The sequence below is a fragment of the Ochotona curzoniae genome, unplaced genomic scaffold (assembly GCF_017591425.1).
Source record: "Ochotona curzoniae isolate NIBS_2020 unplaced genomic scaffold, NIBS_Ocur_1.0 contig_3255, whole genome shotgun sequence".
In the NCBI taxonomy this organism is placed as follows: Eukaryota; Metazoa; Chordata; class Mammalia; order Lagomorpha; family Ochotonidae; genus Ochotona; species Ochotona curzoniae.
In genome coordinates, this window is record NW_024465777.1 from 4,665,528 (window position 1) to 4,688,546 (window position 23,019).

Here is a 23,019-nt window from a genome sequence, read left to right on the forward strand (position 1 = left end):
GAATGCATCTGAAATACAGCAGTGATAGCTCCTGTTCCCTGCCACCCATACAGGAGAACCAGATCCCAAGGTGCTCACTTCAGCCTGGCCTGGCCCTGGCCATTGTGGATGGAAGATTTCTCTTTTAATTATATTAATACGACATCTAAAAAAAAGAAGTAATGATGCTTACTACACTGCTTAAATTAGCAGTTTGTCTTGTTTTTGATTTGTTAATTTTATTGCAAAGACAGATTTACAGAGAAAGAGCGTCAGATCCACTGGGACTGGGTCTCCTCAGTGGCTGAGGCCTATGCTGTGGACAGCGTGTCCAGATGCTCACAGGGGCCGTGATGGCCAGTTCATGAGGCTTGTGGAGAATATCAAGTACTATGTCAGAGGATGGAAAGCAGAACAGATTGGACAACTCTCCTGGCCAAGCTTTGACAGCAAGTATCTGAGTAAGTGGAGACTCTAAGGTGGACTGTGTCAACCAATGGACCTTGGAAAGATTTCCTCAACCATGGATCAATGAAATTAATGTATTAGAACTATTGAAACCACTTAAGCAGTATCCTTGGAACATTCTTCTCCACATCAGAGATTTTAGGATGATATCAAGTGGACATTCCCCATCACTGGGTGCTGATGTGATCTGACAGCAAGGAGCTGTCCTTTCTGCCTCCTCCCCTCTGAACACAAGAGGAAAAGAAAGTCTGAAACATGTATCCCACCACCCCCATACCAAACCCTCCCCACCCTAATCAGAGGCCTACATGGGCATGCATCCCTCTCAACTATGTAAGCAATATTAAAAAATAAAAAATTTTATTTTTTAAATTGGGAAAGCAGATTTACAGAGAGAAGTAGAGAGAGATCCTGTTTACTCCCCAAATGACTGGAGCTGAGCCAAGCCAAAGCCAGGAGCTTCTTCCGGGTCTCCCATGTGGGTACAGGGTCCCAAGGTTTTGGGCCATCCTCTGCTGCTTTCCTAAACCACAGCAGCCAGTACACAAACCAATGACCACATGGGATACTCGAGTTTGCAGGTAGAGGATTAACTAGCTGAGCCATCATGCTGGCCCCAGGTTAGCAATTTGTATTACAAAAATGGTGACTAGGCAAGGTGGGAATGGGAATGGCTGGGAAAGAGTACTTTTCTGGGTCCCTGGGCTAGAGAACTGACCTGCTTGCTTCAGTCCTGGCAGCTCTTGGGCTCCCTGTGCCGATCCAAACTTCATTATAGCTGCAGACTATAAAAAGCAGATCTGGGAGCTGCTTCCTTCAGCGGGTGCTCACAGCCTTGGAGCCCCAGAACCTCTACTACTGCACCTAGCTGGCTTCAAAAATCCCAAGAGCCAAGCAGCTAGGGCTTTGCGAGCCAAAGATTCCACTGCCTTGCGTTCTTGGGGGAGCAGGAGCCAGAAAATGAAACAGGAAACAGAGCGGAAGCGGAGGGGGTGGGGAAGCAGAGAAAAAGGAAGGAGGAATCGCAGGAAAGTGGAGCTGGCAAGCCGGACAAAGTTCTCCCTCTGCAGCGTGACAGCTGAGCTTTTAGAAAACATTCTGACTTATTACAAGAGCTTCCTGGCCTTTATACAAACAGATTTTGGAAGGAATTTGGTGTGGACATGGAGAACCCTGAGAACGCGGGTCTTTTCCCCTTGTGAGTGCACAGGGCAGGGGCCACTCCATTGGGAATCTCAGCCTCGGGCGCCAGCCCAGGTTCTGCCCGCTCCCCTCCCTGGGTCTCCCAGATCAAGTCCTTGCCTGGGGAAAGGGCCTGCTGAACCCCAACGTGCAACGACCACCACGTGACTTGTACTGAATCCACCCTACACGCCAAACAAATGCCAAGGCAGTTTAGTTGTCAGGGCCCGAAATGAGTTATGAAGAACCGAAAAAGACAGACCCTCCCCACCCCCTCGGTCTCCCAGGTCTGAGGAGGGCTGGGTTTCTTTGCCTGCGGAGATAGCCGGGGGAGAGCTCTCGGTTACCGCCCACACGAGGCCCTGGGGCCCCAGATAAGCCCCTCCCTCAGCCAGCAGTGTGGCCAGAGGCTCGCCCAGACCCCAGCTTTCGTTTTGGAGGGTAGATAACTGAAACCACAGAAGGCTCTGGAATCCCGAGAAACAAGAAATCCACCAACGGGAAAGGATTCATTATCTGTTTCCTTTAGGGAGGGGGCAAAGTCGTTCTAACAGTTTCCGTTACAGGGGTATCAACTGGCTGCTCCTCCCTAACAGGCGGTTTTGTTGAGTTCGCTTTTTTTTTTTTTCTTCTTCTTCTTTTTTTGGTCCCACTTCCCTCGAGAGACAAGGCTTGAGCAAGGGAGGAGAAAAGTCCTGGGCGTGAGGATGGGGGGGTCTCTGAGGCTTCTCTGCCATGCTCCTTAGGCACCTGAAGTAGGCTGACAACCCACGCAGAGCTGAAGGTCCCGGCGGCGGGAGGAGGGAAAAAACCCCATCACCACACACACACACACACAAGACAAGCCCCATCAACACACACACACACACACACACACACACACACACACACACACACACACACACACACACACACACACACACACACACACTTAATTCACGCCCAGAACCCGGGGAACCGCTGCTGGCTGCGCAAACCCCCAAGAAGCTTTTCTTTCACTATTCCCGAAGACACCCATGGGTGCTGAGGTCTGTGCTGAGTTGTTGCCTGACAGCCAGGAAACGCGCGGCTCTGGCTTCTGGGAAGAGCACACAGGGTAGCCAACTAAGAGGCTCTGCCCACATGGGAACTCAGTGAACGGTTGAGGAACGGAACTGGAGAACATCGACCCTGGGCCAATAGCCGGGGCGCACAAGTTGAAGGCGCGGGAGGGGGATTGCGAGAGGAAACTTCAGGTGTCACCAGGGCGGGAAGGTGCTGCACCAGGAGGCGCGGGGGCGCCGAGCCACGCTCCCCGACTGCCTCGCTCGGAGCCAACATGGCCGCCTCGCAGGGGGGCGGGGGCAATTCGAGTCCGGGCAGGAGCGGGGCGGGGCTGCCGTCGGTGGAGCCAGCGCGCACGCGCGGATCGCTCGGCCTCCCGGATGAAGGAGCTGAGGTCCAGGCCCTGACGGGGAAAGTGGAGACCGGCTGATGCAGAGTGCCGGGCGCCGGCTCGTGGACCCTGGAGTTGTAGCGGGGGTCGGGGAGGAGGACAAGCTGTCCACGACGGCTGAGAAAAATGGGAGTGCGGCCGCAGAGGAACGGGGAGCCCCGCCCCTCCGCCATAGCGGCCTTCGGCGCCGCCTCTTCCTTTTCCAGTCCCGCGCCCTCGCCTGCTTCCGGCTCTGTTGCCTGCCGGGGTTCGGCGGGCTCCCACGGGAGCAGCTTCCCCGAGGGCTTTGGCTTCTTCGGCGTGAGGGGGGTTTGCCTGGTGTCCGGTAGGGCTGGTGTCTGGAAGGAGCAAGCTAGAACGAGCTTCCCACACCACAGGGCTGTCAGACGGCGGCTCTGACTGGTTTCTGCCCGCGAAGGCCTCTGGCCCCGAGGACCCAGGCGCGAGCGACTTCACCCGCAAAGCTCGTTCGTTTCCCCCCCCGAGAGCCCGGGCCTCCAGTGCTGCTGGCTGTCCCAGATTCTGAGTTAGGGCCGCCTACACTGAGCGTCCGCAGCCAGATCGTTGGGCTAGGCATTGGGGGGCCTGGGCTGTAGGCCTGATGTGGACGGGTCGCATCCCCTCTGGTCGCCAGTGAGGACAGGCACTGTGAGGTTTCCAGAAGCAAACCCCCCTTCACACCGTTTAAGGACCCTCGGGTGTGTCACTCGACTCCTGTGAGCCTCAGTTTTCAAATCCATAAAATGGCGATGGCAATTATGCTGGCCTCACCGTGTCTAAGAGATCTATAAAAGTGAAACCAGTCCGTCAAAGAGCCTGGGTTGTTGACAAGTTTTCTTTTGTTTTTCCTTGGTTCCCCTGTAAGTTAAGGGGTGGGGCGCTACAAACCAAGCCTGTGGTCACTGAGGCCGCAGCTTGAGCCTGGGGAGAGGAAGAATGCCAAGTCCGGTCCAGAAGCAGAGGTGGGTTAAGTGCTTTTTTTTTTTTTTTTGTGCCCAACTTCTTTTCTGCATGTGGGTGGGAACCCCAGGAATCGAAAGTGCACCAGGAAAAAGGGCAGCAGCAGCTGTGCAAAGTTAAGCGTGGCTGTTTGCAGGGGTTTCTCTCAGCAAGTCCGATGTTGGACATGATGGCTAGATAACATGCTGCCGCTGCTCTCGGGGGCTCTCAAACCGGGGTGCAGTCGGCGGCCCCTCCCTTCCTTCAGGCCTCCGGTGCTGGAGTGGGCCGTGGGCGCCCTCTTGTGCCAAGGAGGGAGTACTGTTGCTCTTAGGATGTTGGGGAGGAATACTTGCAGCAGTGATTTGGTATGTCAATGTGGTGAACTTGTGATGCCCTGTCCTGTCTCTGCTGCTTGTGTAGAACACAGGCTTCTAGCCCTGCCCTCCCAAAGCACTTAAACGAGCACTAGTAATACAGACAGCCAGGCAAAGGGCAGCCAGAGCCTAGCACCTAGTCTAGGGAGAAGCAGAGAATTGCACAAACAAGTTAGAGCTGAAGGAAAAGTTTTGTAGCTCTTGTTAACTTTTAACTTTTTTAAAAGATTATTGGAAAGGCAGGTCAGATTATGGAGAGATGGAAAGAAATATCTTCCATGTGCTGATTCACTCTCCAAATGGCCACAATGGCTGGAACTGAGCTGACATGAAGCCAGGAGCTTCTTGAGTGCAGGGTCCCAAGGCTTTGGGTCGTCTTCGACTGCTTTCCCAGGCCACAGGCAGGTTGCTGGATGGGAAGTTGAGCAGCCTGGACACAAACACTGGGTCCTGGTGCTTGCAAGGTGAGGATTTAGCCGTTGAGCCATCACACTGGGCGCTGAAGTTTGTTTGTTTGTTTTCAAGATTTATTTATTTGAAAGGCAGGATTATAGAGAAACAAAGAGTGCTTCTATCTACTGGTTTACTCCCCTGATGGACTTAACAGCAGGACTGGGCCAGATGGAAGTCAGGAGCTCAGGGCAGTTTCTGTGTCCTCCACGTGTGGTGGAGGGCCCAAGTACTTGGGTCAACTGCTGCGGCTTCCACAGGAGAATCGGCAGGGAGCTAGATGCAAATGGAACAGCCAGGACTTCACCATGGAGAGCTGGTGTCACCATCCGCGGCCACAGATGCTGGCACCTGGGTAGTTTTTCCTCTTGAGTGTAGTTCTTCATCTCAAGTCAGTGAGCTGTTTGTGGTGTTGCTGGCCTCTGTTCTCATTCCCCAAGCCTGCATTTGGAAGTTCTGGAGGAATTATTGCCATTTCTTCAAGGAATTGTTTTAAAATGTCTTAAAAGTTCATTCCTTGCCTCAGGGTAGCTTTGCCATTGTTTACGCATTGCTGCCATGACCACAGAGAGGCAGGAGGGAGGATTTCTCCCTCTAGTAGTGGCCCTGGTCTTAGCCTAGGTTGGTTAGAGCTGTGAGAGCTGGCTGAGGCCTGTGCGTCGTGGCTTGCTTTTCCTTCTCCACTTAGTTTTATAAACCAGCTGAACACACATCAGAGCACTGAGCCGGACTGTGCAGTCATTATGGTCTTCCAGAACGCTCCTGTGCCCGACTTCTGGGATTCTGGTTTGGGAGGTAGTTTATTATTCTGGGCATGAGGGAAGGGGCACATGCCAAATAATAGCCACTGCATCCTGGATGGGTTAGCCCTTCCCACTTTAGTCCATTTCATCGGCATAACAGTTTGAGAAACTGGCAGAAAAGATAGTGTGATCCCATTGGATGCGTAAATAACTGGCTCAGGAAACAAGAACTGGCTGGTGACATAGTCAGGGCTGGAAGCAAGTGCTCTAGTTCCTCCTTAGGGGCTCTCAGCAATCTTGTGGAGAAGTTTGGCATTGGAGCTGCACGCCTTGTGTGGAACTTTTCTAATGTTATTGTGATTGAGTGAGACACTCGGCAGTTCCATCCACCTGCAGGATGTTGTCACGTTGCCTGGGCAGTTCCATGCTTAGCTCTGCTGCAGTTAGCGCACGGGGAGGCTCCCGTGAGGCATCCCGTCGACGCTCTGCATTGGGCCCTGTGTGATGTTTTCTTTCTTGGGTTTCAGAGTTTGGGAGCCTGCGGGAGCTGGAGGCCGGTAGCTGTTCGCCTGGATTCCTGGTAGCGAACAGGAGGATGTGGCCCTTGGACCCGTCCCGGAGAGAGGTGCTGAGGTTTGCTGTCCACTGCCGTGTCCTGACTCTGGTGTTGCAGGTCAGTCTCTGAGCCCACGCTAGAGCTCAGAAGCCGTGTCCTGATCCTGATGCTGTGGCTGCATGGCTGGGCCAGGCTAAGAGTAGTCCCCGTCTCCTTCCTTCCTCCTGCCTCTACCTCCCAGGTGTGCCTCACCATGCTTGGCATCATGGAGACCCAGACTTGTTAGTTGGAAAGCAAGCAGGAATCTTTGAAGGATCCTCTTCATGCCCTGTTTGCCTCGTGTTGGCAGGGGTGTTGCACGGGGGTAACTGCATGTGCCCTCTGTTACCAGGTTTCTTTTCTGCAGCTTGTAGCTGGTCCTTCTATGGAAAGCTCCTTTCCTCGCTCCCTCTGCCCTCACCACAATATGAGGCTCAGAACGTTTTTCTGGGTTCCAGGTTTAGTTCAAAGTGTCCTCCAGTTGGAGCTGGGGGTGTTATCTGTGACTGGCATCTGTGACTGTCACTACTGTCGCGTTTGGTTGCGCTGTTTGAAGTGGCCTGATAAAGAAACCGACCGAAAAGAGAAGCCTCAGAAATGTGCCCCCGTTGCCAGGCCTCGGAGACTGGCTTGGTGGTGGCTCTGACCCACAGAGCCAGGCCTGTAGATCAGCTTCCGGGAGGAGCCAGGACAGCTGGGTTCGCACTCGGATGGTGGTATTGGCACAGTGTACTTGCCCAGCCACCAGGGTTTTAATTACCCGTAATGGTCTAAAGATTGTGCCAGGTGGTCTAGCGCCTTAAGTAGCTCACAACCTAGTGGAACACAAAGGTAGACATGTATTGAGTAGGAAGCTATTTTACTTTCACCCGATTCCCAGCTTTAAGTGGAAAATTAAAAAAAAAAAAGATTTATTTATTTTTATTGGAAAGACAGATGAGATTTGCAGAGAGGAGAGACACAAAGAAAGATCTTCCATGCACCAGTTCACTCCCAAAATGGAACTAAGCCAAGCCGGAGCCAAGAGCCAGTAGCTTCGAGTTTCTTCCGGGTCTCCTACGTGGGTGCAGGGTCCCAAGGACTTGGGCCGTCCTTGACTGCTTTCCCAGGCCACAAGCAGGGAGCTGGATGGGAAGTGGTGGAGCAGCCAGGAACAAACTGGCACCTACATGAGATGCCAACACTTGAAGGTGAAAGATTTGCCAGTTGAGCCATTGCACCAGCCCCCTTGCGTTCTTGTCTTCTTCATACGCTGTTCTCCCACCTCCTCTCAAATTCAATTTTTTAAAAGATTTATTATTATTTTTTGTCTTGCAAAGTCAGATATACAGAGAGGAAAAAAGACAGAAAAAGATCTGTCCGATGATTCACTCCCCAAGTGACCACAATGGACAAAGCTGCGCCGATCTGAAGCCAGGAGCCAGGAACTTTTTCTAGGTCTCTCACGCGGGTGCAGGGTCCCAAGGCTTTGGGCCGCACTCGACTGCTTTCCCAGGCCACAAGCAGGGAGTTGGATGGGAAGCAGGGCTGCTAGGATTTGAACCAGTTCCCATATGGGATCCCAGCATGTTCAAGGTGAAGACTTTAGCTGCTAGACCACTGCACTGGGTCCAAATCTCAATTTTTAAAAAAGATTCATTTATTTGAAAGATAGCGTGGCAGAGTGGGATAGGCAGACATCTTCCATGTGCTGGTTCACTCTACAATTGGCTACAACAGCCAGGTCTGAGCCAGGGCGAAGCCAGCAGCTGGGAACTCCGTACAGGTCTCCCACGCGGGTGAGAGGGCCCGGGCACTTGGGCCGTGTGCACTGCCTTCCCATGCCCATCAGTAGGACTCTAACCAGGATTTAACTGTGGGCTGCCGGCGTTGCTCGTCTCCATTTTAAGCATCACAGTCTCTGACTACTCTTAGTTTTCAGCTCGCTGTCTGCGGTACCCTACGGGGCAGTATTCTTCCACCTTCTCAGGGGTGATAGCCCGTTGATCCTGCCGCCATTTCCCCATCCCTCCCCGGCTGCACGGCCTCAGCGCCCTCCACCCGCCACGGCCTGCCCCGTTGCCGTGCATGAGGGCTCCCCTCTCTGGATCCCCCTTCCTGTACCTTACGCACAGTACAAAGGCCTGGCCTCGCTTAAATCCAGTGATCCCCCTTCCCTTTGTCTGCATCTGCCCAGAGCAAAACACAGCTGTGCCAGCTAATCTGTTTCATTCAGGATCACTAAGCCAAGTGCTACCGGGCAGCCTTACCACATTTCTGGTCCATCAGGCCTCTCATTCTCCCCAGTTTTTCTGCACATCAGAACCAACGGAGCAAGGGAGCTTTTGAAACACTGCCAGTGCTGTTTGCAGTCTGGCTGTACCCCAGCCCCTTGAAAGCATTATCTCTGGGGAAGGGACTCAGACATGGGTATTTTTTAGCACCACCTGCCCCTCCCCCGTCATTCCAGTACACAGTCTATTTGCGGAAGCAAGGTAACTTGTTTTACCCCTTCTGCACTTCCTCAAATTTGGAACAACTTTCCCTGGTTACTCACTTAACTGAAAACTTAGTTTCCCAAATGAAAACTCAGAAAAAATGGAAAGTGTTGGAAGAGACTTTGTTTCCTCCCACCATGCTCTGTGCCTCTGAGCAGAGCCTCTTCTGCTGGAGTGGGATGTACCATCTGTCTTCGGCAGCACTTGATGTCAGCTTGCTTTCTTTCTTTTTTTGAGAGTTATTTGGTTGGGGCCTGGTGCGGTAGCCTAGTGGCTAAAATCCTCGCCTAAAGTCCTTGCAGGGCACTGGTTCATATCCCAGCTGCTCTGCTTCCCATCCAGCTCCTTGCTTGTGGCCCGGGAAAGCAGTCGAAGATGGCCCAAAGCCTTGGCAGGGGGACCCAAAAGAAGCTCCTGGCTCCTAGCTTCTGATCGGCACAGCACCAGCCATTGCCACCACTGGGGGAGTGAATCATTGGATGGAAGATCTTCCTCTCTGGTCTCTCCTCCTCTCTGTATATCTTACTTTCCAATAAAAATAAATAAATCTTTAGAGAAAAAAAAAAAGACAAAATTTCTCTTGACTCCATTCTTCTGCTCTCCTTTACAGCAAAACTCCTCAGAGTGGTTTGCATGTATTATCTCCCGTTTTCCCTCCGTGTCGTTGTACCCCGCCTAGGGAGGAACCCCATCGCGTGGAGGCCTCCTCATCCCACTGAATGCTCTTGTCCAGTTCACCAGCCACCTTCTAAATCCAGTGTTACATTTTCAGTAACCATGCTCCTCACCGTGTTGTTCGCCCCATGCTTTACCCGGCTGCTCTCCTGGGCTTCTGCCTCCACACCGACTTCCTTTGCTTTCCCTGGTGGATGCTCACCCTCCTTGTAGCCTGAGAGCGTTGGCATGTCCACGGCACAGTTCTCAGATCTCTCGTCTGAGTCTCAGTCTCATGCCCTTAAGCGCTCTCCGGGCACCCAGTGTGTCTTCCAGCACCACAGCATCCTATACTGGAGTGCTAGAAACAGCTGCACTGTTCCCATCCAGCTCCCCGCTAGCGTGCCTGGGAAACAGCAGGTGACAGCCCAAGTGCTCGAGTCCCTGCCACCTACAAGGAAGACCCAGATGGAGTTCCACACTGCTGGCTTCAGCCTGGTTGTTATGGCTGGGAGTGAACCAGCAGATGGAAGATTTCTCTCTTTCTTAATTACTCTGCCTTACAAATTAATTAATTCTATCCATGCACTTATGACTCCAAAACTTACATCTCCAACTCAAAATCTCTTCTGACCCGCAGGCTCCTGCCTTCCACTGTCCACACAGCATCGGACTACTCAGATCCAACTAATGCAAACTCTGCTTCGCATTCCCACTCTTAAGTCTGTTCCTCCATATTTTGTTACATGATAATTATTATTTTCTTTCCAGTAAAGCCCTTGCTCTTTCTGCTCCACTCCCCAGGCTGTCTTCAATGCCATCATCCCGGATCATCACGCGGAAGCCTTCTCTCCTCCCCGCCTGGCCCCCTCAGGCTGTGCGGACCAGGCCGTGGAGGTTCTCCTGGGCGGCCTGTCTCGCTGGGATGCTGAGCACTTCCTGTTCATTGCTGAGCATGGCTACCTCTACGAGCACAACTTCGCCTTCTTCCCAGGTTTCCCCTTGGCGCTGCTGGTGGGGACCGAGGTGTTGAGACCCTTGCGGGGGTTCCTGAGCCTGAGAAGTTGCCTACTGATTTCAGTCGCGTTGCTCAATTCCTTGTTCTCTGTGCTGGCCACGCTCGCGCTGCATGACCTGGGCTGTCTGGTTCTGCACTGTCCCCGCCAGGCCTTCTACGCTGCGCTGCTCTTCTGCCTGAGCCCCGCCAATGTGTTCCTGGCAGCCGGCTACTCGGAAGCTCTATTCGCCTTTCTGACTTTCAGTGCCCTGGGGCAGCTAGAGAGGGGCCGAGTCTGGATGAGTGGGCTCCTCTTTGCTCTGGCCACCGGTGCACGCTCCAACGGGCTAGTCAATGTTGGCTTCCTGCTGCACGCTCAGTGTCGAGGCTTCTTTTCTGCTCTTGGAGTGCGGAGTCCCCTGAGACCGCTCTGGAAGCTGATGACCTCTGTGTGCCTGTCGGTGCTCGCACTCAGCCTTCCCTTTGTGCTCTTTCAGTATTACGCCTACAGCCGGTTCTGTGTGCAGGGCACAAGCCTCCCCATTCCCAAGGCCTTGGTGCAGTTAGCAGTGGACAAGGGCTATCGGGTTGCTGGGGGAAGGGAGCCGCCTTGGTGTTCCTGGGCCCTCCCCCTGATCTACAACTACATCCAGGATGTCTACTGGAATGTTGGCTTTCTGAGGTACTACGAACTCAAGCAACTGCCTAATTTTCTACTGGCTGCCCCAGTGGCCATCCTGGTCACCTGGGCAACTTGGACGTATGTGACCACCCACCCTTGGCTCTGCCTTACACTGGGCCTTCGAAGGAGCAAGAATGAGGCTCTGGAGAAGCCGGCGCCTGGATTCCTCAGTCCTCAAGTGTTTGTCTACCTCGTGCACGCGGCCGTGCTGTCGCTGTTCGGAGGGCTCTGCATGCACGTTCAGGTGAGCCGGCATCCCGGCCAGGGAGGGGATGACTCCAGGCAGAGCCCCGGCTGAGGACGGGAAAGATGGCTGAAGCCACTCACCTGAGTGACCTGTCCATGACTTTTTCACACAGTATTTGCTGGGGGCAGGGCCAGGGAGTCTTTGTGCCAGATGGAACAGGAATAAGAAAAGTTCTGCTCTAGTGGATCTTATGGTAAATAGAGGGAGACATTTAACAGATAACATTAGGGACAGAAGGGAAAGGGATTGCTGTTTTGAGAGTGGAAAAAAAAAATATTGTGAAAGAAAAGAGGAAGCCTTGGTGAACTCACTGGGGGAGTTGAGGAAGGCGCCTTAGCTGTGACCTGAAGAGCAGGTAGGAATTTTCCGTGTAAGGCCCAGAGTTACATGGCAGAGGAAGAACATTCCAGCAATGGAAGGGCAAAGATACGAGAGTGAGTGAAGAGTCTGCTGCCACTGAGACTTGAGCTGCAGCAGGCCGTCTCTGGCGCCTGCCGTGGGGTGTCGTTGCCCCCACGTGGGTGTCCTGACTGTTGACTTCTGGAGGGATCCTGAGCCCAGGCAGGTGCCCAGTGTTCAAGCACGTGTCTGGGTCTTGGGGTGGTTGTGGTGATGGCGGAGTGGGGAGTTTGATCTCATGTGTGACATCCTGTTCTGGGCTGTGGCTCCAGTTTCAGTCTCACCCTGAGGGAGTCCTGTGCCCCCCTGCTGACCTCTCTGTCGCACTTTCTTCCTCCTGCAGGTGCGTGCACACAATACTTTGTGACGTTCTCTGGCAGGGTGCTCTCTGGCAGGGTGCGTGAGAGGCACAGGGGACTGGGGAGTTAACATGCTGTGGGGTGAGATGGATTAGCTGCCAGAGTGTCTGTCAAGCTGGCTGAGGGGGCTGTTTTGGAGACTTGACTCTGGGCTCCCCTAGCAGGGAAAGTGTTGAAATCTTAGGGTCCCTACCTCCCCTTTCCTCATGTTGCCAATCTCCAAGTCACAGCTAGGGTTGAGTCTAGGCCCTGGGCTAAAATAGCCGGTGGAATTATTAGTGTTGATTGGCTTATTTTGGCAGTGAGTCCAGAGCCGTGTTTGTAGTGTGGCGGTGGCCTGGCTGTTGTCACACCTGTGTAAGGCAGGTCATAAGCTCTGCTGAACAGCTTTCCCAGCATAAACTCAAGCTGGGCCAGTTTGAGTCAGTGACCTGGTAGTAAACCTGGGGCCTTCCCCTCCTTGTGCTTTCTAGGTTCTCACAAGGTTCTTGGGCTCCTCCACTCCTATCGTCTACTGGTTTCCGGCACACTTGCTGCAGAGTCGGGAGACGCTGTTGAGAACCCTGGAGACCACGCCTGAGAGGCCTCTTGCAGGGGACTTCCCACTGCGACAGACAGTCCCCAGAAATTGTATCATGGGACTTTTGTACAACTGGAAAACCTGTTCTCCAGTCACCCGATGCATTCTAGGCTACTTTCTGATTTACTGGCTCCTGGGACTACTCCTTCATTGCAACTTCCTGCCTTGGACATGACCTGGTGTCTGAAGGGATGAGCTGGAGGCTTAATGCAGAGGTGTGGAAGTAAAGGGAGAGTATGGGCGCTGCCTGCAGTCCCTTAGGACCCCTCTTGTTCCCTGATGGCTGCATGGGAGTTCGAGGAGTGTGTCACAGAGAGCCCTTCTGGTCCTGGCCAAGACGTATTACAGAGGAAGGGCCGTTTCGGCTCTATGTGAAGACGCCATGTTGCAGGTTTAAAGCATACCTGAGCCTGTCCAGCCAACCAGCATGACAGACAGTTCATGGCTGCTGCCAGTCCCTGTGGATGCACAAGTGTAGATTCCACCCAAAGCTCTAGCTGATGGGCCTATATGTCCAAACTCCGGCTTGGCCTTAATACAGAGGAACCATCTTTTCTGGATGTCTCTGATGAATTTTGTCCATGAATTATGTACTTATTGATAGGAAAAGGTTTTATGAAGACAAAAAAGGATGAATAAGATGCTGCAGGAGCCCCAGCGTGTGGCTGTGTGACCCAAGGACCGTGTTGAGAAACTAAAACCAGGGAGGACAAGGTGGGTGTTTAATGAAATGATGCTGTTACTGGCAGCCAGGGCTGAACTGTGCAGTCTTTGTAGTTCCCTTTCAGCGCTAAGATTTTCAGAGCGAGCTGCTTTTAATAGCAGAATGACCCAAGCCTAAATACCTTGGGGGAGGTTTAAACACGTGGTATTAGAGGAAATGTCTCCAGTTCTGCTTTTGGCAGTTAGGAAAAAAACTCCTCCACCCCATGAGTAACTTCAGTGATCTGTCCTTGGAGGGGAGAAGGCAGGGACCCCTCACCATAAGGCTCCCTGTCCTGCCTAAGTTACCCAGAGGCCACGCTTTTCCTGCCACCCAGAGAGCCTTGCTTGCCTGGAGGAGCCGGCAGTGGGCAGCGCGGGTCAATAAGGCAGGGAAGTCTCTGCCTGCGTGCTGGCCCCTGTGGTGATGAACACGTCACTGAATATGAAGGAAGGCCAATGGCCCTTTGAGCTGTTTCTGTCCATTCCTGGAGCCACATTTAGAGTTTGGCTCTGTCTCATCATCTCCCATTCCCGTTGAGCCAGAAATGCCAATAAGTAGAAGCTCTCCCAAACAGATGGGCAGTCATGAGCAGCTTCTGGGAAACCCTGAGAATTGGAATTTTGACACACTCCCTCCGATCAAGCATGACAGAAAGCGAAACCTGCCAGCAAAAGGGAAGCTCCTGGCTGAGCCCCAGCACCCTCTGTGGGAGAGTGTGGTCAGCTCAGCCAGCCAGCATCTCCATCTCTCCCCGCAGCACCAGCCCAGCTGAGAGTTTGGTCCAGAGTCAAATGCTTCCAAAAACATACACGCAGGGCAGCCCTCTGCCTCCTGCCAAGACACTAAGTGCCCTTGTTGGCAAAAGCTGATCACCCCTGCCCTAGTGTCCTCCTGCTGGCAGCCATCCCTCCCTCCCTCAGCAACAGCTGCAAGTCCTGGGATTTCCTCCCTGCTCCCCCTCAATCACGTGCAGACGTGTTGGGGTGCGTTCCAGCTCTTCAGAACAGCCGTGAGGTCCTCTGTCATCAAAGGCTGCTCTGCCTGGTTTGGGACACAAATCAAGACATTCATCCCTCTACCAGAAGAGATGACTCAGATCCAGTCATGTAGTCCCAGTGTAGCCTTCACACTAGGTCTCAGCCACCAAAACAAGTGACCACAAGGCCTGAGAGCCCTCCACCAGGACCCTGGCTAGGTGGTCGCACCTGGTCCGACCCCAGGAGGACCCGGTTTCCTTTAACCTTGGAGATCTGGTTGCTGTTCTCTAGGGATCTAAGGAGCTGGCTGATTTTATGGCCAGCAGCTGTCCTTTTACCATCCCTTTTACCATCTGCAATAGTCTGGGAGAGGGAGGTGAAGGGCCGGAGGCCGGAAGCTTCCTGTTTACCCTGAGGTCTAACAATGCCACAGCTGGGTTGGGCGTCTACAATTTCAGAGAAAAGTCATTTCCTTCTGGGACCCTGCTAAACAGAAACCAGACGCTCCGGGTACCTGCCAAGTAAGCTTTTTGTTCCGTAATGGAGGTGGGAGGAGACGGGGTGTCTGACATGCCTTTACCAGTTCCCCTGGGGGAAAAAAAATAATAAGTCCCTCTTTTTTTGAACAGACTCTCACCTTCGTCTGAAAGTGCAGTGTGTGAACAGGCTCAAGGCATTCAGAGATGATTTTCTCAGTAGTCGGTTATGGGTACCTATTGTAGGGGGCTGATGCCGTCTCCAAGCTGCTAGCAGATGCACAGGGACAGGAGTCCAGGAAGAGAAGCGTAAGTCCAGGGAGTAAAACAACACATAAACTTGCTCCATACTTCTCTGCTTGAAAGTCTTGTCATAAAAACTTTTTTCTTAGACACTTAAGGAAAGATAAGTCATGGGACAAGTGGTGACTGGAAACCCACAGGCTGGGGGTCCCTGCGCTAACCTGATGTGGAGCTTGGCTTTGAAGGTCAGGCAGTTAGAGAGCGGGCCTAGAAGGCAGGTCATAGTACAGGAGGCCGAGTTCAGTCCGGGTGGAACTGAGATGTCACCAGTGGGAGACCTTGTGTTTGAGCCCAGCCCACACACACAGCTCCCCTGTGTACCGGCTCTGCAAGCTGGAGCCCGACACCGAATCTCCAAGCCTCTGTATCCTTGAGCTCCCGCCTGTGCATTCACCTGACTGTGAACCAAAAATACTGGAAGAAAAAGGTTAAATCTGTACTGAGCATGTGCAGACTTAAAACTATATATATTTGTATCTCCATGCAATGATTTATTTTACTTTTTTGTGTGTGTTGCCGAAGCGAGCACTGTTTATTTTTTACTTTTAAATGTTTTTATTTGAAAGGCAGTTTTAGAGGGAGAAAAGGAGAGACATCACTGGTTCACTCTCCAAATGGCTGCAATGACCAGGGCTGGGCCAGGCTGAAGCCAGGAGCTTCCGTCTCCCACGTGGGTGACAGAGGCCCAAACTCTTGGCCATCCTCTGCTACCTTCTCAGGGTGTTGGATTGGAAGTGGAGCAGCCAGGACTCCCAAGATGCCAGTATTGCAGGCAGCAGTTCAACCAGATGTGCTACAATGCCCTCTCTCCTGGCCTGTATTTTTGCCGAATCTAGCAGCTCTATTAGGAAGTAAAGTGTGGCTGTGGGACCAAGAAGGCAAGAACATGGTTGGTGTGTGTTCCCGTTTGCCTCTCTGAGCCAAACACCTGTTTCTCAGAGCACACCACTCCTCCCCAGGGAAACAGCCCCGCCCCCCAATCTCTGTAGTCAGCCCAGTGTCTCGGTCAGCTGCAGCAGGGTTTCTCATGGTGATTGTGACCAGAAAGCAAGCTCGCTGAGCTTTACAAACGCCCAGCATTTGCTGGTAGAGGAAGGAAAGGATAGGCACAGTTCTGGCTTTCAGCAAAGGAAATCGGGGACCAGTCCAAGGGCCGGGGCAGTCTTCATGTTTTCCCATGGTCAGTGTCACAGAGCCCTTGTGTCTCGTTCCCCGGGGCTCGCTCTGCTGCTGTTCAGGGCCACATCTGAGAAGGGCCTTGGGGAGGATAGCCTGCATGAAGAAAGCTCAGCTGTCCCCTGCTGCAGAAAGCACAGGAGTCTAAAAGGCTGCATGTGTCCATGCTAAAGTACCTTCAATTACTTTCAGTTTAACAGTATACATTTCAGGGCCTGGTGCGGTAGCCTTAAAGGCTATGATGTCCTCGCCTTGCACACACTGGGATCCCATATGGTCGCTGGTTCTAATCCCAGCAACCCATCCAGCTCCCTGCTTGTGGTCTGGGAAGGCAGTTGGGGACGGCCCAAGGCCTGGGACCCTATGCCCTGCACCCATGTAGGAGACCCTAAAGAAGTTCCTGGCTCCTTGCTTCGGAGTGGCTTAGCTCCAGCCATTGCGACCACTTGGGGAGTGAATCAGCAAATGGAAGATCTTCCTCTCTGTCTCTCCTCCTCTCTGTATATCTGACTTTCCAATAAAATATAGAAATAAATCTTAAAAAAAAAAAAAAGGAAAAACAGTATACTCTTCAGTGGCACTAAGCATGCCCATGCTGTTGCGTGAACATAACCACTCTCCATCTCTAGAACGTTTCATCTCGACCAAGGTGACTGTGCTAGAGACCTCACAGGTGATGGTCTGGTGCCCCTGGACAAGTGTTATTTTGGATGTGTCTGCAAGGCTGTTTCCGGGTGAGATTGCTGGTGCATCTGAGCAGACCAGGTGGGAAAACATGACCTCATGGAGAGTGGCACCCAGAGTTGGCAGGGGCTACTGAGAAACCACACGTGGAGGGCCAGCTTGTCTGTCAGTCTGGGAACTCAGCCAGGCTTGCTCATCAGTTGGTGGCCTCTGGACTGCAGGACTTAGACCTAGGGTCCCCTTGCTGGCTCTCAGGCTTTTGGCCTTGAACCAAGACTCTCTTGGCTGCTCTAATTCTGAGACTGTTGGGCTTCGACCGAGATGTATTCCTGGCATCACAGCTTTTCCAGCTGGCAGACTACCTACCATGGGGTTTCCCACCTGCCATAATGACATGAGTCAGTTCCCATAATGAATTCCCCTTTGTACTATCTGCTCTCTGTAGAACCCTAATACGTCATGCAAGTGGCGTCATAATATTCCTTTGTGCCCGGCTCAAGGCACTTAGTGCAAGGTCTGTAAGGTTCATCGATGCTGCCACTTGGACCAGAATTCCCTGTTTAAGGTTGAGTAGCTGTCCATTGTAGCTGTCTGCCTGTTCGTCTCTCCAGGGACACTTGGGTTGCTTCCACCTTGTGGTTATTACAAATAGTGCTGTTCTGGGCTCTCTGTTTTACCCTTGGTCTTTCTGTCCATATGCCAGTGGCACATTGTTTTGAAATCAAGAAGTATGAAACTGCCCACTCTGCGCCTCTTGTGGCTATCTGGGATCCCTGGAGATTCTGTTTGAGATCCATATGGAAGCATACATTCACAGTAAGTAGACTGAAAAAAAAAATGTGTGGCAAATTGAATTAAAAGATGAGTGCATTAATAGGCTCCCACATGGAAATCCATGCGTACAAGGCTATTTAAGTGTCTTCCTTTTTCTGCTGACTCGGCAGTGTGCCATGCAGTGCTACGAACCTGGGGCATGTGTGATAAGGAAATGCAGTATATGAAGCTGTCTGGGAAAGGCAAACTGCAGGGGAGGACAGTAGCCGGAGACATACGGAAGAGCTGACGTACATTTTTTAGTCCAAAACTCACTTATTGGCAGAATCCCTCTCCTTTGAGAGGTCAGCCTTACTTCTGTTCAGGCCTTCAATGGATTGGACGAGGCCCACCCACACTATTGTGGGTAATCCTCCTTACTCAGAAATCTCCTGATTGTTGATCTCATCTGAAGGAATACCATCACAGAAACTTGTTCATAGCATTTAAGCAAGTATCTGGGTCCTGGGTCCAGTCGACACATGAAATCAATCATCACAAGAGATTTCTTCTGTTTGCTTCTAATCAGACCCACATGAGACTCCATCTCCTTCCCAGATAAAGTCCTCCAGCTGATGTGTTAGTGACCTCATGCCTTGTCTAAGGCTCAGCACACTGGGGCTACCTGGGAGCTGGTGAGAGAACCACACTCTTCACATGATGGCTGACTTAGGCATGACTGTCTTCCAGCACCCATGTTCAGACTTTTCAGCCTTGTATTCGCTGTGGTCTAGAGCTGGCCCCGTGTTTCCATTCCTGAAAGGCTACACAATCCCTGGCCTTGACTCCCTTTGTGACTCTGCAGCCACGTAATTCTCACCGCAGCTCAACTCTCTCTTGAAATGCTCAATAGAGATCTCTGCGCTAGTTACCGTCTCACCCCCAGCCCTCCCTCTCTGCCCCTTCTTGCTTTATCAGATACTGGAGCTGTGACAAGTGCAAATGCACTCTATTGCCTGTATGCTCGCCTTTGGCCACTAGAGGGGGATAGTGTGGCCAGAGGAAGAAGGGACTGGATCCTGTTTGTTTCCTGTTCCTGTGGGAGGCACCTAAAAGTTACTCCTTCCTTCATAAAGCAGCAGCAGCACCCCGCTCCCCACAGCCCAGGCTTAGAGGCCTGAGTGTTAGCTCTGCAGGCCCTTCCAGTTTTCTTCATTCTAGAATTGCAAAGTGTTCCTTTGGCTCTCCCAGTCTTGTTAGTTACAGAGGCTGTTGCCACTTCCAGGATACCCTTGGGGTTTGTTTTTGAATCCTTGTAATTATCTAGTTAACACCTTTAAGCCTCGTTAAGCATCCTGACCATTCTTCATGTCAAATTCTCTCTGCAAAGGGTTATTGTGAGTTCCATCTCACTGATTGGATGATGTAGAAATTACTGGGGCAGGGGTGTGTGTGCAGAAACAGCCACAAAAAATAAGTGAGATTAGGGAACTGGCTTCCTGGTGTCAGTGGGTTTGACTGCTAACAACTCTGGCAATGTGTAATGCAGTGTTATGAACCCGTGGTATGCTGGGGCATAATGCGGAATCAAATTGTCACCTGTGGCTTTGTGTGATGAAGTGCCAACTAAAGTGGATGCCTTGGAGGGCCAAGCGGTAGCTGCACTTGACTCCTCCAGCATTTATTGTGACTATGGGAATATGGTTGGAGACAGGCCCTTCTGGGCCTCAGTCCTTTCAGAAATAACAAACTAAGGTCTCTAAGCCCTGAGCTCAGATTGTGACTAGAGAACTCAAGAACTCTGAGGATGGGCATAAAAGAATCTCTTATTTCTTGTGGTCACCATCCTGGCTTGCTGATGAAAATGGTGCATGTTACAGAATTTGATCAGTTGAATTTGTAGATTCACACACGAGTCTGCCATGTGATTGGGAAGGGGTAGGACCCTAAAACTTGAAACAGGGGCATCTGACCTGACCCAGAGCTGAAAATCTTCAATTCCCATTTCTGAACCTCCATGACCAATGGATACCTCAGGTCCGCACGTGTTGGAGAGGACTAGCCTTCCCTGACATAAAATCTGTCATGATCTCTCCTGGAGTAGAAGATTTGCCTCACAACGATGAGCAGTCCTCTTCAGGATCCATCCAGCCTTTGTTGGCACTAGACCCATAACCAGGCTTCGATATCAGGGTTTTTTTTTTTTTAAAGATTTATTTTTATTATTTTTTCATTGGAAAGGCAGATATACAGAGAGGAGAGACAGAGAGGAAGATCTTCCGTCCAATGATTCACTCCCCAAGTGAGCACAAAGGTCAGTGCTATGCCGATCCGAAGCCAGGAGCCTCTTCCAGATCTCCCACGCGGGTGCAGGGTCCCAAAGCTTTGGGCTGTCCTCGACTGCTTTCCCAGGCCACAGGCAGGGAGCTGGAAGGGAAGCGGGGCTGCCGGGATTAGAACCGGCACCCATATGGGATCCCGGGCATGCAAGGCAAGGACCTTAACCACTTGCGCCACCGCGCCGGGCCCAGGGTTTTTTTTTTAAGATTTATTTATTTTTATTGAAAAGGCAGATTTACAGAGAGGAAATACAAAGATCTTCCATCCACTGGTTCACTCTACAAGTGCTAAGCCAATCCAAAGTCAGGAGCCAGGAGCTTCTTCCGGATCTCCCAAGTAGGTAAAGAGTGTCAAGGCTTTGGGCCGTCCTCCACTGCTTTCCCAAGGCACAAGCAGAGAGCTGGATAGGAATTAGAGCATCTGGCACATGAACCAGTACCCATATGGGATTCCGGTGTGTGCAAGGTGAGGTTTTAGCTACCGAGTCATAGCGCTGGCCCTGATCTCAGAGCTTCTAAGGGGCAAGTGCGACATCTGACCCGTAAGGGAGTATGTGGAAATGATCACAAGACGTGGCTGGCAGAGGCAGAAATCTGGGGAATATTTGTGGAACAGATTCTTCATGTTTTCCCCATAAAGATGGAAGGTAACAGAACTGGGCAAATACATTGATGTGCATGCATGTGGCACAGTCTGATCTTAAAGCATTAATCCTCATGCATTTACAAGTAGCTCCAAAGGAGTACTGGACCAAGTAACCAGAAATTGGATCAATGGGCCCACATCTGATGAGGTTGAGATGTGAGAAATTCACTAGCAGGACACAGAGGACAAAATTCTGAACAGAAAAGTTTTCATCTATCTGTCTTAGGCTCCCTGAATACCTTCTGTGTCCACTGAGAGGACCCAGAGGACATCCTGGTCACTACAGCATTGAGAAACATGAGGGAACATCAGAAGGTTCATGGAAATATGGGATGGAGGAAAGATAACAGGAATTTCCTGTGACCACTTTGAATCCCCCTGGGTTTTGCCGAGGGGAGAACGCATGTCATGTCCTTGTGAAGCTCCATGGCTTGGATACAGGCACAATGGTTTGGAGCCCCTGAGATGGGGTCCCTGGCTGCAGTGCTGACGCGAGATCCCTGAGCAGCAGAGGCTGAGAGACGGTGCTTATGTCACCTGACAAGGTGGGCACATGGACTGTCCAGAGCAATAGGGAGGTCCTGTCATCAGATGGTCGAAATATGGCACAAGTCCCCATCAGAGAGAGTTACAGTCCGATTCAACTTCCAGACCTAAGTCTGGGACAGACAGATCCTGGGGCTGCTTGATGGAAAGGGCGGAGATCCTTGGAGGAAAGGAGCCTGCAGTGTCACCAGAACAAATGAGGGAGCTCAGCATTTTGTGGAAATGTATGCTATGGAATTCTGTGCTTGATTCTAAAGCTGCTATATATATATATATATATATAAAGATTTATATATATAAATATAATTTTTATTTTATATTTTATAATTATATATAATATATAATTTATATATAAAGATATATATATATATAAAGATCTATATATATATGGGAAGATTTTCCATCCACTGCTTCATTCCCCGCAGGCCACAATGACCAGGACTGGTCCAGAATGAAACAGGAGCTTCTGGGTCTCCCACAAGGCTGCGGGGGCCCAAGTGGAGCAGCTGGGACTGGAACAAGTGCTCATATGGGATGCCAGCATTGCAGGTGGTAGCTTAACTTGCCATGCAATAGCATCAGCCCCATTATTTTTATTTAAAAAACAAAGTTTTGGGGGGTGCTCAGCACGGTGGCCTAGAGTCTAAATCCTTACCGTATATGCAACAGAATCCCATATGGGCACTGGTTCATGTCCCAGTTGCTCTACTTCCATCCAGCTCCCTGCCTGTGGTCTGAGAAAGCAGTAAAACCAACATGGTTTCATGCACATTGAAGATTTTCTCTGGCAGGTAAATTTCCCCATCCTCCAGATGTGCTTGGGTGCCATGGTACAGGTTGGATATGAGAAATTTTGTGATCTGCCTTTGCAACAAAATAAGCGCCTTTGAAAAACCTGCCAGTGTGTAGCACAAGCGCTAAACATGGATGGCCAGCTCCTCTTCCAAGACCCCTCCTGAGTTGCTGTGCCAATCAATATTTCGTACCTGACGAGATTTCAATTATTAGTGACTTTTTTTTTTTTTGGCTTTGCAACAGCTTTATTGAAAGACTGCTTCAATGACAGTGTCAGTACTTTTCTCACCAGCTCTGGACAGGTTCCAGTTATTACCCTGAATGTCTGTGTAACAATCATGTTTTTTTTTTTTAAAGATTTATTTATTTATTGGAAAGTCAGATATACAGAGAGGAGGAGAGACAGAAAGGAAGATCTTCCAGCCACTGATTCACTCCCCAAGTGAGCGCAACAGCCGATGCTATGCTGATCCAAAACCAGGATCCAGGAACTTCTTCCGGTTCTCCCACATGGGTGCAGGGTCCCAAGGTTTTGGGCCGCCCTCGACTGCTTTCCCAGGCCACAAGCAGGGAGCTGGATGGGAAGTGGAGCTGCTGGTATTAGAACCGGCGCCCATATGGGATCCTGGCGCTTTCAAGGCGAGGGCTTAAGCCGCTAGGCCACACCGCCGGGCCCTCAATCATGTTTGGTTTTTAAAGATTTATTTATTTTTATTGGAAAGGCAGATAGAAGAAGAGCCAGAGAGAAAGATCTTCCATCTACCAACTCATTCCCCAAGTGCCTGCATCAGCCGAAGCTGAATAAGTCCAAAACCAGGAGTCAGGAGTTTCCTAGGCCTCCCACAGGGGTCAGGTCCCAAGGCTTTGGGCAGTCCTCTACCGTGCCAGGCCCAAGAATCATGTTTGCATTGATCTTTGCTTCCTACTTCAGTAGGCCACTCTGGGGAGAGGAATATTTATTCATATTTTTATGTTTTTATTTATTTTCCTTTTCAAACATTTATTTATCTTTATTGGAAAGTTGGATATATAGAGAGGAGGAGAGACAGAGAGGA

General features: G+C 51.2%; 1 protein-coding gene across 6 annotated transcripts in view; it reads left to right on the forward strand.

Annotated features, from left to right (window-relative positions):
- Positions 1–3,035: 3,035 nt before the first annotated feature.
- The window catches only part of PIGV (phosphatidylinositol glycan anchor biosynthesis class V), a 34,372-nt gene continuing 14,388 nt past the window's right edge, over positions 3,036–23,019 (forward strand). For 3 of the 6 annotated variants that reach the window (XM_040979638.1, XM_040979636.1, XM_040979637.1), the window contains exons 1-5: positions 3,036–4,026; positions 6,101–6,246; positions 10,104–11,222; positions 12,457–13,277; positions 17,589–17,701. In XM_040979638.1, coding sequence (XP_040835572.1) covers positions 6,169–6,246; positions 10,104–11,222; positions 12,457–12,738 — 1,479 coding nt within the window. In that variant the 5' untranslated portion in view covers positions 3,036–4,026; positions 6,101–6,168 and the 3' untranslated portion in view covers positions 12,739–13,277; positions 17,589–17,701. Of the gene's footprint in view, positions 4,027–6,100; positions 6,247–10,103; positions 11,223–12,456; positions 13,278–17,588; positions 19,492–21,594; positions 21,619–23,019 lie in introns of those variants that run through there. The other 3 variants (XM_040979640.1, XM_040979639.1, XM_040979641.1) reach the window with 3 other exon arrangements.